The sequence below is a fragment of the Oncorhynchus nerka genome, linkage group LG12 (assembly GCF_034236695.1).
Source record: "Oncorhynchus nerka isolate Pitt River linkage group LG12, Oner_Uvic_2.0, whole genome shotgun sequence".
NCBI classification, from domain to species: Eukaryota; Metazoa; Chordata; class Actinopteri; order Salmoniformes; family Salmonidae; genus Oncorhynchus; species Oncorhynchus nerka.
Window position 1 is genome coordinate 33,029,940 of NC_088407.1, and position 15,396 is coordinate 33,045,335.

At 41.8% G+C, this 15,396-nt stretch overlaps 1 protein-coding gene across 1 annotated transcript; it reads left to right on the forward strand.

The window, feature by feature from the left end:
- Positions 1–928: 928 nt before the first annotated feature.
- On the forward strand, positions 929–14,430 carry LOC115138149 (cellular tumor antigen p53-like). Its single transcript, XM_029674676.2, is given in 12 exon segments — positions 929–1,073; positions 2,145–2,305; positions 2,504–2,570; positions 2,832–2,949; positions 2,952–3,046; positions 6,471–6,657; positions 8,802–8,914; positions 9,052–9,161; positions 10,875–11,005; positions 11,095–11,192; positions 12,763–12,866; positions 13,018–14,430. Coding segments are annotated over 11 exon segments (1,236 nt in total). The 5' UTR covers positions 929–1,073; positions 2,145–2,180; the 3' UTR covers positions 13,106–14,430.
- Positions 14,431–15,396: the final 966 nt, after the last annotated feature.

Sequence of the window (15,396 nt, forward strand, 5' to 3'; positions counted from 1 at the left end):
AACGGCCCTACGGGGGTACATTAACGGCCCTATAGCAAAATCCTCTCCCGCGACATTACTACATGATTCCATATGTGTTATTTCATCGTTTCGATGTCTTCCCTATTATTCTACAATGTAGAAAACAGGAAAATAAAGAAAAACCCATGAATGATTAGGTGTGTCCAAACTTTTGACTGGTACTGTATATATATATTATGTCCACCCCACTTCTAAAACCAAAGTTGCGCCCCTGGAGAATTTATAGGGGTTCCCCCAATTTGAAGAACTCAACCCTGGACCTTGAAGCCAGTACCACTGGATTTTTTTCATTGTTCCCCTATTCACGGACTGATTTAGACGTGGGACACTAGGTAGGTGCAATTCACTTTTCTGTAGAACAGAAAACCAGCATGCTCCAGGAACTCATGACGTAAGAGTTGAATAGCCCTTCCTTAAAGGATCCTCCAGGAACCTTTTATTTTTTTTAGATTGAATAGAAAATGCGATGGAAACTCATTAAACTTGTCTTTTTTATTCAGAACATGGGAAAATAATAACCGCAAAATGTATTTTTATGTGCACTTTGTCATCACACACAGCGTTTTATCTGAGACAAGTCAATTTGATGGAAACATCCTGGTGAGAAAATGCGCATATTGGTTTTAATGCAGATTTTAGAATATTCCCATGAAAATCTGTCCAATTGGATGGAAACCTAGCTAGTGACACTGTTTTTTGCACCCGTCCTGCATTCAGTCAGTATAGTTTCCGCACGATTCTCAAAAACAGTACATACAGTATTGTTTAGAAACTGCGCTGTCATGGTGTAAATGTATCCCAGGTATGATTTGATTTGGAACATTTCGCGCTATTTCATACAAAAAATGCACACCCCGATGGGCGCGCCTCTGATTGGAGGCCTGTGAACTCTGCGTGGCCCTCCCTTCCTCTAATCTGGTTTTCTGGAAATCCCCGAAGTGCACGCTTTTCCACTGGAAAACATTTTGCTTTCTAGCTGCTGTTTCTTTGACACTTTTGCATTGACAGAGAACCTAGGTGCTGCAAGAAAATATTCATCACCGGGAGGCGAGGTATACAATTACATTATTTAAGACAGCGTAGGATAGTATTTTTTTAGTGAATAAAAGTTAGTGAATCGCCTCGGGGATTCCGAACAGCCTGCCAAACTCACAGTTGAGCTAGCTAGAGTAACGTTACATTTAGCTAGTTGGTTGGTGGCTAAAGTTTGCATCTTGTATTGGTGTATAAATATGTAACTACATATTGTAGATAGTTATGACATGGGATTTAGATGTCGCTTACTTTTTCGACTGTTTTGAGTGGCTACTGTAACGCTAACGTTTAACTTACCCAACTAACGTTAGCTAATTTAGGGCAACATGCTAGACCGGCACTTGATTTGTACAATATTTTATTTATTTGTGTTAGTCCCTCGTAAAATATTTAAGACGACTATGTTGCAGGCTGTTGATAAACTTATGTCACTTTTAATTCAGAATTGAATGTAAATCGTTAAGCAACCAACTTGCTAACGTTATCTAGGTGATGCAATGTTACAATATAAGGTTAGCTAGCGAACGTTAGCTATACAACGTCAAATTTGTTTTTGAAACCCCAACTAGTCAACATTTGTAAAGCCATCACTAGTCGAGGGTAGCGTTAGTTTGTTAAATATGCAAAACTGTCCATTACCTTTTTGAGTTAGATTTTAGAGGAAATATTTATTGATTAATTAAAACATAGGGTAGTTATCTAGACACTTGATCAACAAAGATTAGCCTAATACCGTGACAGAATTTCTCACCTAGCTAACTACTAGCCTACACAACTCTTACTGAAATACTGTATCTTATATAATTGCCAACCATGTCAAAGTCATTATCAGAGCAGTCTGACCCAATTCTTGTCTATGTGAACCAGACCCTCCCGCTGCATTCTATGTTCTGCTTTCTTCTCCACATCTTCAGGGCTGCATTCCAGCGGCACATGTCTGCTTTCCTTTCAAAGCCACTGGTCCCCCTTTCACCACACTTTCCCACTGGTCCCCCTTTTTGTCGTACCATTGACTAATTGTTTTGAAGACACATGGCTACAACAATTAGTATTATTTGGTTTAATCACATGGGTGTTCTCTCTCCTAGATCGGATCGCCTTTCTTCATCTCCTGCCTAGAGTCCATGTGTCCAGTCCTCCCCTCCCATCGGTCCAGTGAGCAGTCGAGAGTCAACAGATACAGGATGGAAGAGCAGGAGTTGAGCTTCCCCATGAGCCAGGGGTCCTTCCAGCAGCTTTGGGAGACCAAGTAAGTTTTGAACAACCTTTAGAACCCACAGACATATATATATAATTATGTTTAGGACTACCAATGTAGCTACTTAAGACTGGACAGAGATGGTTGCGTGTGAGTGGAAGCCTAGAGACTTCATATAATGTATTACAGTACCTCTTCTACTTTTAGGTAATACTTACTTGTACTGTGATTTGTATCTCCTTTCTTTAGCATGTCTACTCAGGGGTCCAATATTCCACCGTTTGGGACTGGAAACTGGTCTGACCTGGATGTCTCGGTAAGTTTGTCTACGTCCTGATGTAAAGGAAATCTTTTTATGATACCACACCTTTTTAGAATGGACTAGATGGTTCTCCCCCTTAGTAGTGTAGTGTAGTGATTGTTTGGCTTTGAATAAGATCTTTTTGGTTGTGCTTTTGTCGGACAATTTGATATCCATACATGGTTAGCCTGGACACTCATCTTTTTAAGTATTCAGACAGAAATCCAAAAAGCAACTGCTAACTTCATAAATGGCATGCGTATACATCCTTTACAGCTCGCTCCCGTACTTCCCGAGGCCACCTTCCACGAGGACTTTGACGAGGGGCTGTTTGAGCTGCCTGATCCCCTGGCCGTGGAGCCCTTGATGTCGCCCCTGGACAGCGTGCCTCCCCCGCCTCCACCGTCCCCTCCACCATCGACTACCCGGGGGAGCACGGCTTCCAGCTGCGCTTCCACAAGTCTGGCACCGCCAAGTCTGTCACCTCCACCGTGAGTGTCATGCATATGGCTTACTGCACATGCCTAAATACACAGACGTAAAAAGCACTAATATTGTATGCTGCAAGTAGGCTACTTGTAAGCTGCAAGCAAAGTCTTGAGCTGTCAAGTGACTACTAGTAGGCCTTACTGAGGTATTGGAGCCACACACCCCCCCCCCCCCCCCCCCTCAAGTCATGCTTTTTTAGAATTACTCTTCTTTTTGTTTGTTTTCTATGTTGCTGTTGATCTCCTGTAACCCACCTAAAGCATAAGAGAATGTGTTTTCAATTTAATTTTCTTTTGATCCTCAAGATGAACAGGACCTGTTTCCTGTTACATCTGAGTCTTAACCCTTTACACTAGTACCCATATATCGATGGAAAATCTGGGCACTAATAAACACCTAAAGTGGAGTGGTGTGGCTGTACAGTAACGGCGCTGTATGGGTTTTGACTGACAGACGTTCTGAACTTGAGCGCCGCATGCAACAAGACGTTGCCCCCATCCCTCCCACTAATTGGTCAACTTTAGCACATTTTTTTTGTCTTGAGGGAAATTTTGTAAATTAAGAGGACTCTATGTGTTTTGAAAGCTGAGACATTGAGGATTATTATAAATGCCCCTTTGATGTCATACAAACAAGCAAAACACCTGCGAGTCCAAATGTGCACTTCACATTTATGTGTCATAAAACTCCGGTCATATACAGTGTCAACATTTATGATCACGGTTTGATATAGTTAGAAGATGACATGGCATCATACACTGGGTTGTTCTCAAGTTTGTCTATTTTGAAGTAAATTCACAGCGGAACACGCTGAAATTACGATTTGTTTCTACGAATGTCCTTGTGAAAGGCTAACACTAAGATCATATTTGAACTTTTCTTCTGTAGGAAACGTTTCAATGTTGCCCAATCCATTTAGAGCAGTTCCCACGAGTGTAAAGGATTAAACAGCACTGCAATAGGAATGAGACACGACCTACCCTTAGAAGCCCAGGCTCACTGTACATTCACTGATATATATTTTCCTTCAATTTGATGAACATAACTTTTGGAATTACTTTTAAATGTTTTATGCTGCCTTTTCGCCTGGATGAATTTTTTTTTTTTATGAATGGCTTTATCACAACGATAATTAATACTTAGATTGTGTAAAACCTGTTTAAATGAATGGTCTCCAATCAATTACAGTAAATTGTGGTTACCATACCTCAGATGGAGACAAGTTATTCCATTCATTCTGATTCTCCGTGGTTGCATTCAAGTGGAATCCAGTTTGTGACAATTTGCTAAAACTCATGGTTTTGGCTGAAGTTTTTGGATAAAAACAGCCAATAGCACAATGGTTTCCATGGCGACTCTCATGCCAGCATGCTATGATAGGTCTATTAGTCTTGTGGTTAGGCTGCTCTGCCTTCAAATACACGCCCCCTGCAACTCATTCATTGGAATCATCGACATACAAACTGAATTGGTCCATCCACACAGACCGCATCGCGAAGAAGGCGCAGCAGCGCTTCTTCAACCTCAGGAGGCTGAAGAAATTCGGCTTGTCACCAAAAGCACTCACAAACTTCTACAGATGCACAATCGAGAGCATCCTGTCGGGTTGTATCACCGCCTGGTACGGCAACTGTTCCGCCCACAACCGTAAGGCTCTCCAGAGGGTAGTGAGGTCTGCACAACGCATCACCGGGGGCAAACTACCTGCCCTCCAGGACACCTACACCACCCAATGTCACAGGAAGGCCATAAAGATCATCAAGGACAACAACCACCCGAGCCACTGCCTGTTCACCCCGCTATCATCCAGAAGGCGAGGTCAGTACAGGTGTATCAAAGCAGGGACCGAGAGACTGAAAAACAGCTTCTATCTCAAGGCCATCACCGTTAAACAACCACCACTAACATTGAGTGGCTGCTGCCAACACGCTGACTCAACTCCAGCCACTTTAATCATGGGAATTGATGGAAATTGATGTTAAATATATCACTAGCCACTTTAAACAATGCTACTTAATATAATGTTTATATACCCTACATTACTCATCTCATATGTATATGTATATACTGTACTCTATCATCTACTGCATCTTTATGTAATACATGTATCACTAGCCACTTTAAACAATGCTACTTAATATAATGTTTACATACCCTACATTACTCATCTCATATGTATATACTGTACTCGATACCATCTACTGCATCTTGCCTATGCTGTTCTGTACCATCACTCATTAATATATCTTGATGTACATATTTTTTATCCCTTTACACTTGTGTGTATAAGGTAGTAGTTTTGGAATTGTTAGGTTAGATTACTCGTTGGTTATTACTGCATTGTCGGAACTAGAAGCACAAGCATTTCGCTACACTCGCATTAACATCTGCTAACCATGTGTATGTGACAAATAAATTAGATCTGATTTGGGTAGGCCGTCGTTGTAAATAAGAATTTCTTCTTAACTGACTTGCCTAGTTAAAACGAATAAGATTCTATTTTTATTTGTCTGTCCCATTATTGCGTCTGTGAAAGCACGGACAGTGCCATTGAGGTCATCTCCATTTTTAAAGTAGTACATTTTCTTCTACTTCTATTTGGCAAACTAACTGAACGAGTGCACACTGCCACCTAGAGTGTGTTGTTAGGACGGGTATAAAGCCACGGTTGGCGGTTTACTGCCACCTGCCGTTATGGAATGTTTCCTTACAAGTATAATTCAGTGGCTATCACTCCTGGTGACCTGGATGGAATTATATGATCCTTCCTTAACCTATAGGACAGGGGTCAACTAGATTCAGCTGTGGGCTGATTATATATATTTATTTTTTCCTCTTCAGCGGATGGTCGGTGGGCTGTAACATTGTTAAATGAATTTGTAGGCTGAAAATTGGCTGCAAGAAGCCCAAACCAGATATTTGACTAAAACATAATTATTTCAAACCTTGCTTACATTTGTATATGATCACGTGTCTCTTATGCATGGGAATATAGTTTTTTGGCTCAGAACTTGGGGGTCAAATAAAACCATTTGACCCGTGGCCTGCCAGTTGGGGAACCCTGCCATGGGAAGTCCCACCCACTTGTCTGTTGAAATGCTGAACCTCCTCAATGGTACTGCCCATGCTAAAATGGGCTTTTGGGCACTAGAGTCCTCTCTCTATGATTGTAACTGAGGAGTTGCAGGCTGGTTGCAATAAAGCATGGGTCTGACATGACCGGGCATGTTTCAAACAAGGGTTAAAATGCATCTTTTTTCGTTAAGGTATTTATGATTTATTTATAATATAATTGTAAAGCAATATTTTGTTCCTATGAATTCCTTTGGGTGTTTTTCCACACTTGTATTTGTATGAACTTTGATAGTGACTACCTGTGAAGTAATTAAGCGTCTTATTTTTTTTCTTCATAAATTCCCTCCCCAGTATTCTGTGCAGCTGATCAAGCTGTACTGCCAGCGGGCTAAGACCTGCCCGGTGGAGGTGCTGATGACCAAGGAGCCCCCGCCAGGAGCCATCCTCCGTGCCACCGCCATCTACAAGAAGTCAGAGCATGTGTCCGAAGTGGTCAGCCGCTGTCCCCACCACCAGAGCACGTCTGATGGCTATGAAGGTGTGTGTTTTAGTCTTGAGGTAAAAATTCTAAAGTGAGTTAGTAAGTAATTTGCCCATGTTGAGAGTTAAGCAGACTGATACAATTTCTCACTAAATTCATTAGGTTGTAATGAATGAACATGCAGTATTCAGCTGTTATCTGGTTGAGTCACCTGATTTGTCTAACTGTATGGGGTGGCAGGGTAGCCTAGTGGTTAGAGCGTTGGACTAAGAACCGGAAGGTTGCAAGTTCAAATCCCCGAGCTGACAAGGTACAAATCCGTCGTTCTGCCCCTGAACAGGCAGTTAACCCACTGTTCCTAGGCCGTCATTGAAAATAAGAATTTGTTCTTAACTGACTTGCCTAGTTAAATAAAGGTTAAAAAAATGATGAACCTTGTTTTTTGCCCAAACTGATTGTGAACCCAAATGTGTGCCTGATTCTAGTTTGAGATCAATACATTGAAAGATTGTTTTGGGTTAGGTGTAGGGGCAGATTTAGACCATGTCATCTCATCTGTTTAATTAATTTTGTCTTTGACAATAGCTAATGTAAGTAATTAGAACAATTCCCATCCCTTACAATGGGCTAAAATATAGACTAATTAGTGTGCTTATCTCAGAAAGAACGCTACTGTTATTCCCCTTTTATTATTTCACTTCTTACCAATTTTTCTGGTGTAATTAGGATATTTGAAATCTGATATGTCAACTTGTCTTTGATTATTAAAAAATTGAGGGCTATGCATTTATGGACAGTGCTGATTGTAGGCTAAATCAAAATGCCCCTTGCCTCAAATATTCTGTTTTGTCATTTTAGTATTGTGCAGAAATGGTAGGCATGTATTAACAGATATTGCCTTTTTAGAGTAAGATGGCAAGGTTTTGCAAATCAGTCTCAACCACCTGAAGATGGGTGTTCATTTTGATTTGTCTTGAATGTGGGATAATTTGTACAAATCAAATGTCATATGAACATATTCAAACTCCCAGTATTTGGAAAACGTAGATCAGGGGTGGCCAACCATCTTGGCGAGCTACCTCTAGGTACTATTTTAAAGGGATAGTTCACCCAAACGGATTAAATATTTACGTTATGGACTCACGATATATCGGTGAACATATTGGAATTGACCGATATAGCTAAAAAATGCCAACCTTGGTATCGGCCGGTATAGTTTACCGTCGATATGCAAAACTGATGTCAAAGCTGACGTGCATACCTATATAACGAAGGTGCATGACGTAATGACGCCACCAAAAATTTTGCGCTGTACGTGCAACATAGCATTCCTAAACTAACCCACCATGTCTGCTGTGTGGATCGAGCAATCAAGTCAAGCAGTCATTTGAAAGGGTAACAAAATTTCAGCGAGACAACTCCAATGCGAAATCCATTAATGCTAAGATAATGGAATTCATTGTCCTTGACAGTCAACCATTCTCTGTCGTGGGTGATGTTGGCTTTCACCGACTGGTCGAGCACCGGTTAACACTACCAAGTGAGCTATTTCTTACGTTGCCCTACCGGAGTTACACAGTAATAGTGTCACTGCTATTAGCTTCACAACATGCATACAATGGAATGCCGTTTGGGTCTTTGCGTGTCAAAAAAGATACAGTAGCACTGTCAAAGCAATACAAAAGACCAGCCACACATGATGCAAACACCGGCCACGAATCATGTGTTTACAATACCGTGTTGGTAATAAAGCATCATTTGTTAGACCGCAACTTCTGGAGTAGCTATCTTTTAGCTTGGTACCTAGCTAGCACCAAGACAACCAGCCTGAAACAATGACGAGTAAAAACTGCAGTCATTTTCATTATACTTAGCAATGATTTAGGAATCCTTGTAAATATTAGCTAGGTAGCCACTTGTTGTTCGCCTATTGAAATTGAACTTTAGTTCATGAAAATAAATAGCAAGCAAGCTACTTAACCCTGTTGCCCAAAGCTAATGTTATACTGAGGATCGACCCTAAGGCACGCTGGCGCTAATGATATTCACAATAGGAAATCTCATTGCAAGCTTTCTCCTAAAGTTGGCAGCCCTGCAAGGCATAATTTCCCCCTTGTGTAAAAGATGGTCCCAGGAAGTTCTGAGATGACTCTTTACCCCCCCCACCCCTCACTTCCTGTCTACTTCCTGTTTCCTGTCAGGTGTGACCCACCGCAGTCACCTGATCAGGGTGGAGGGGAGCCAGCGGGCTCAGTACCTGGAGGATGGTAACACCAAGCGTCAGAGCGTGCTGCTGCCTTATGAGCCTCCTCAGGTATACACCCCCTTTCTCTGGTCTCCTGTATTAGTTTTAATATAAAAGATGAATCGTCAGTTTGCTTGACACTTTCATCGGTCTATAATTCATTTAAAATGTACATGTATGTTTAAGTGCATCTTCACTTTGTATAGCTGGGCAGTGAGGCAACTACTGTTCTCCTGAACTTCATGTGCAACTCCAGTTGTATGGGTGGTATGAATCGACGGCCCATCCTCACCATCCTGACGCTGGAGACCCAGGAGTAAGTCTCTTTCCTTATCCCTTCTCACTGTATTTGTTCATACTGGAAAATCTTTGTCTGAGTCTCGTCCTTATTTGTGTGCGTATATACAGTGGGGCAAAAAAGTATTTAGTCAGCCACCAATTGTGCAAGTTCTCCCACTTAAAAAGATGAGAGGCCTGTAATTTTCATCATAGATACACTTCAACTATGACAAACAAAATGAGGGAAGATAAGTATTTGGTCACCTACAAACAAGCAAGATTTCTGGCTCTCACAGACCTTCTTTAAGAGGCTCCTCTGTCCTCCACTCGTTATCTGTATTAATGGCACCTGTTTGAACTTGTTATCAGTATAAAAGACACCTGTCCACAACCTCAAACAGTCACACTCCGAACTCCACTATGTCCAAGACCAAAGAGCTGTCAAAGGACACCAGAAACAAAATTGTAGACCTGCACCAGGCTGGGAAGACTGAATCTGCAATAGGTAAGCAGCTTGGTTTGAAGAAATCAACTGTGGGAGCAATTATTAGGAAATGGAAGACATACAAGACCACTGATAATCTCCCTCGATCTGGGGCTCCACGCAAGATCTCACCCCGTGGGGTCAAAATGATCACAAGAACGGTAAGCAAAAATCCCACACGGGGGGCCTAGTGAATGACCTGCAGAGAGCTGGGACCAAAGCAACAAAGCCTACCATCAGTAACACACTACGCCGCCAGGGACTCAAATCCTGCAGTGCCCCCCCTGCTTAAGCCAGTACATGTCCAGGCCCGTCTGAAGTTTGCTAGAGAGCATTTGGATGATCCAGAAGAAGATTGGGAGAATGTCATATGGTCAGATAAAACCAAAATATAACTTTTTGGTAAAAACTCAACTTTTTGAGTTTGACTTTTTTTCGTGTTTGGAGGACAAAGAATGCTGAGTTGCATCCAAAGAACATCATACCTACTGTGAAGCATGGAGGTGGAAACATCATGCTTTGGGGCTGTTTTTCTGCAAAGGGACCAGGACAACTCATCCGTGTAAAGGAAAGAATGAATGGGGCCATGTATCGTGCGATTTTGGGTGAAAACCTTCCTTCAGCAAGGGCATTGAATATGAAACGTGGCTGGGTCTTTCAGCATGACAATGATCCCAAACACACCGCCCGGGCAACGAAGGAGTGGCTTTGTAAGAAGCATTTCAAGGTCCTGGAGTGGCCTAGCCAGTCTCCAGATCTCAACCCCATAGACAATCTTTGGAGGGAGTTGAAAGTCCGTGTTGCCCGGCAAAAGCCCCAAAACATCACTGCTCTAGAGGAGATCTGCATGGAGGAATGGGCCAAAATACCAGCAACAGTGTTTGAGAACCTTGTGAAGACTTACAGAAAACGTTTGATCTCTGTCATTGCCAACAAAGGGTATATAACAAAGTATTGAGATAAACTTTTGTTATTGACCAAATACTTATTTTCCACCATCATTTGCAAATAAATTTATTAAAAATCCTACAATGCGATTTTCTGGATTTTTTCCCCCTCATTTTGTCTGTCATAGTTGAAGTGTACCTATGATGAAAATTACAGGCCTCTCATCTTTTTAAGTGGGAGAACTTGCACAATTGGTGGCTGACTAAATACTTTTTTTGCCCCACTGTATGTAAAGGGCTCCCTTTTCTGTGGGAGGGAAATCTTTACATCTGTGATAATGTGTTTGTCCCCCCTAACTCTCACTTTTCTACCCTCTAGTGGTCAGGTTTTGGGTCGCCGTTGTTTTGAGGTCCGAGTCTGTGCCTGCCCCGGCCGGGACCGCAAGACCGAGGAAGAGAACGCTAACAAAGCTCTGAACGGGACCAAGAACACCAACGGCACCAAGAGAAGTAAGACTGGGGCCATGTTCCTACAATATTAACTGGCCTCCTTTCCTTGTCTCCTATGTCACTGTTGACCTTGTCTCCTTTCCCCTCAGAGTCCCAACAGTCCCTGCCGCCTCCGGGAACCAGTAAGAAGATCAAGAGCGGCTCCAGCACTGAGGATGACGACAAGGACAATGTATTCTTGTTGCAGGTAGGGAGGACCTCACACACACGCAGGCCAACACACTTTTGGGTGGGAGAATTTGTACATCTCTATTTCATGGTTGTGATAAGGTGTGACGTGACTACCATTAATGTGATTACTGCTTTCAATGAACGTTGAATTATTACTCAATTAAATTAATCATGTAACAAATGATTAATTAGTCATTTGGGCCCCCAGAGGAGAAGTTTATTTGAGTTAACGTTTCCCGAATTAACTCAAGAATATATTGATATCATACCAGTCATCAATCAATCACTTCCTCATATCAGTCTCATTCTGAACTATAGCCTAAGTGATAAATCAGTGATACACAAATTGGCTTAATTATTTATTAACTAACTAAATAATCACACAAAATTACATAAACACACGCAGTATAGCTTATATTGATTACCAACATAATGCAATGAAAAGTCCCTAGTGGACTAACCCGACATGACTGCTTGTTACACAACGGTGGGGAAAGAGAGCGGGAGAGACAGAGAGTGAACTTAATTATACGTACATGTGGAAGCTATGCTCATGGGAATATGAGTACTTTGCACATGAACGTCCACTCATTCAAAAATAATTGCAATGTATATATTTTCACGTGTTGTCTCTGTTGAACTCGATCCGTCTATGGGACGTGGTTCGATGTAAGTCTCTGGTTGTGTAAGTCTCTGGTTGTCCACCAGAGGTCACAATGTCCTTAGTTGTAGGCATCTTTGTCTGGGAGTGTTCATTAGGATAGATACCTCAGAGGTATCTATGATGGTGAGGAATTTGTCCTTCCCTCTCGTCTTGGTCAGTTGTCCTAGACTACCTTGCATGCAGAGCTGCATGCGGTGCATGTCTTAGTCTTTACCTTCGTCACTCGTCGAGAGTTTGAGGGTCTTACCATTTTCTGGTCTTGTAGTTTTAACCGTTTCCAGCCGTGTAGCCACTGCTCCACGCTGTCTGGACTAATATGTTAATTATTCAGCGAGTCCTTTTTAAGTACACTGGTCTGAAAGGTGGTTCCATCTTGTTGACACAATGTCTGTGCTCACGTGGGAGTGGTTATTGACTTGGCCAAGGTTTATATGAAAAGCCATTATCTCATTTAGAAGGCTAAAATCACATTTCTGATTTCAAAAATATTCTTATACTTAAAAATTATACTTATAAATTATACAAAATTTCGATGCAAACCTGATCACTAGGACGTGTACATTTTCAGAATTATAGTTCTTGTTATAGTCTTTCTAATTATTTTAATGACATCACAAAATATACATTAATTATCCATATTACATCTGTCATAATTCCCAACATTTGGATATTGAAATATATTCTCCCAATGTTCATTGCCAAAACATCAAACAAAGTCTCTCTGTTGTAGCAAAGGGATTTTTAACTTCTCCATACTGCAGTGGAAGAGAAAGTTTACGACTGGTCGTTATGTCATAAAACTCTGCCAACTCCCCCTCTGGGAGAGGAGGGGTTTGGGCTATCTGTCATCCTGTAATCCTCACCAAGGAGAGAGTCATGACAGGTGCCCATTTTAAACATTCCCTCACTCTCTTTCTTTCAGGTTCGTGGAAGAGCGCGCTATGAGTGGCTCAAGAAGATCAATGACAGTCTGGAGCTGATGGACCGCATTCCTCCTGCTGAGCAGGAGAAATACAAGAAGAAAGGGTAAGCTACCCAACGGCAGACAATTTGATGACGGGAACTTCTCCCTAAAATGCCTCTGTCCCACTTGTCTTAATCTGTCATTTCCTCCATCTATCCTCTCAATTCTAAAACTGTCTCACCTTCAGTGTTTGTCCTGTATTTTCTTTCTCAGTTTCTCAAAGAGCCGCAAGCAAGAAGCGTTGGCCCCAAAGAGCGGAAAACGGATGCTTACAAAGGAGGGGAGGAGCGACTCCGACTAAGGCCAGGACACCTCAGTCCTTCCCTACTGTCTATTCCAGACCAACATTAAATTGTGACTCCAAAGTAAATGCCCAATACCAAACCCTAGGCAATACATGTAGTCACTTCTTACAAGTCCGAAAGGATAGGTATTAGCAAGATGGTAATATCTCCAGCTAGGCAGCTATACTCAACAGGCTGACCGCGGTCCAAAACCCGGACCAGAACGTTGTCAATACGCCCCAAATATTATAATATCCCTTGGTATCATATGAACACACAAGGCATGGCAAAATGTGTAGAATTGTGGGAAATGAGCTTTAACACTACAAAAAATGTCTGCCAACAAGAGGGGTGTAAATAGTTTGGGGTTGCAAGTTGGGGGTTCTTCACTACACTGATAAATGGTAAAGGTCCGGATGGATATTGTCATCTAGGAAATTTGTGTTACCAGACCTTCTCATAGTACTTGGGTACAATGGTAGAATTGTAACCATATTTCAGATGCCAGTCACTTTCGGTACAATACAAAGTGTGTGTAAGTGTAGGACCTAGGGTTTGGATTGGGTAAATAGGCTGACCACCACCATGCCAGTCACTTTCGGTACAATACAAAGTGTGTAAGTGTAGGACCTAGGGTTTGGATTGGGTAAATAGGCTGACCACCACCATGCCAGTCACTTTCGGTACAACACAAACTGCCTAAGTGTAGTCCCCCCCCCCACTGCCTTAACCATCTGGTGTGACTTCCTCCTCACCTGCCCCCCAATGAGCACTTTAGCTTGTGCTTTTATGATTTGGACCAATTAAAACTAGTTATATCTTGACCTGCCTAGAAACTATGCTTTGTTACCAGTTAATTGGCCAATTGCCTGTTAGTATTTTTGATACCTGCTAAACATAACCACTGCCTTCATTCCTCCCCCTGAACCCTTGACCTGGTTCCCTGTTAATCATGGTCCTATTGAGGCATTGGTCTTCTTTCTTTTTTCCCCATTTTTGTACTGCTGATCTAGGAACTATTTTTGTAAGTTCTTTTAGGAACTGTTAAATCATTTTGTCTTCTCAGAATGTTTTTTTCTTTGTTTTCAATAAATGTTTTTTTTATTTTGTACTAATTCCAGCATTTGTCCAATGTCTTTTCTCTCTCCTATGCAGAGTTCTGATACTGTGCTTATGATATACTTGATTAAGCACATTTTATATTGGTTTACTTTATGGTTTTCTGATGGAAACTCTTTTTGCTGATGTCATTTGGTGCTGAGACATGATGCTCTTTTGTATAGGGAAAAGGGAAACATTTCAGGGAACTTTAAAAAATCAAATAAAAGCAATTTCCTAAATAGTACTGTAATCCTCAGTCTTTTGTGTTGATAAAAAAAATGTAAACAAGCTAAAAATGGGTGAGTGACGACAGACCCATTTACATCTCTGAACCAGAACCAAATCTTGCTTGTCCTGGCTAGCTACTCTATTAGTTAAGGCTCTGTAATGAGACTATTTTTTTATACCATCATATGGACCTGAACTGTGCTGGGCCCAAATATATTATTTTTCACATTACTTCCATCATGGTTCCAGCAACTATGGTGGATGTGTAACCAGACCAGCACAGTACTTCTCGGCTTGGCTTGGATCACAAAGGCAAATTTCAAGCGTCATTAGTACTGTCGTAAACTAGCTTTGCATTTCAGATGTACCTGACCCTTGTCCATTCCTTTTATCTACTGCTGTGTGTACACATCAGCCAAGAATACATTGTCCAATGCTTTGCATGTCTGGAGGAATAATGCAAAACCAAGTATCTGTCTTGCATCCATGAAACTAATATGTCTTTGTACTTCCATTTTATTTGCTTAAAGGAGCCAGTCTTAAATGGAATGGATATACACTGTGGCCAGAACCCCCCCTCCCCCCTTTGGCTCCAGAACAGCCTGAATTCTTCAGGTCATGACATTTTTGCTCAATTGGTATCAAGGGACCTAACATGTCCCAGGAACACATTCCCCACACCAGTACACCACTGCCACCAGCCTGTACCATTGATACCAGGCAGGATGGGGCCATGGACTCAAGCTTAATCCAAATCATGACTACCATCAGCATGATTCAACAGGAACTGAGATTTGTTTGGACCAGGCAACGTTTTTCCACTCAATTGTCCAGTGTTGGTGATCGCGTGCCCACTGGAGCCGTTTCTTGGTTTTAGCTCCAAGGAGTGGAACCCGGTGTGGTCAACTGCAATAGCCCATTCGAGACGAGGGCTGACGACTTGTGAGTTCTGAGATGCTGTTCTGCACACCCGTGTTGA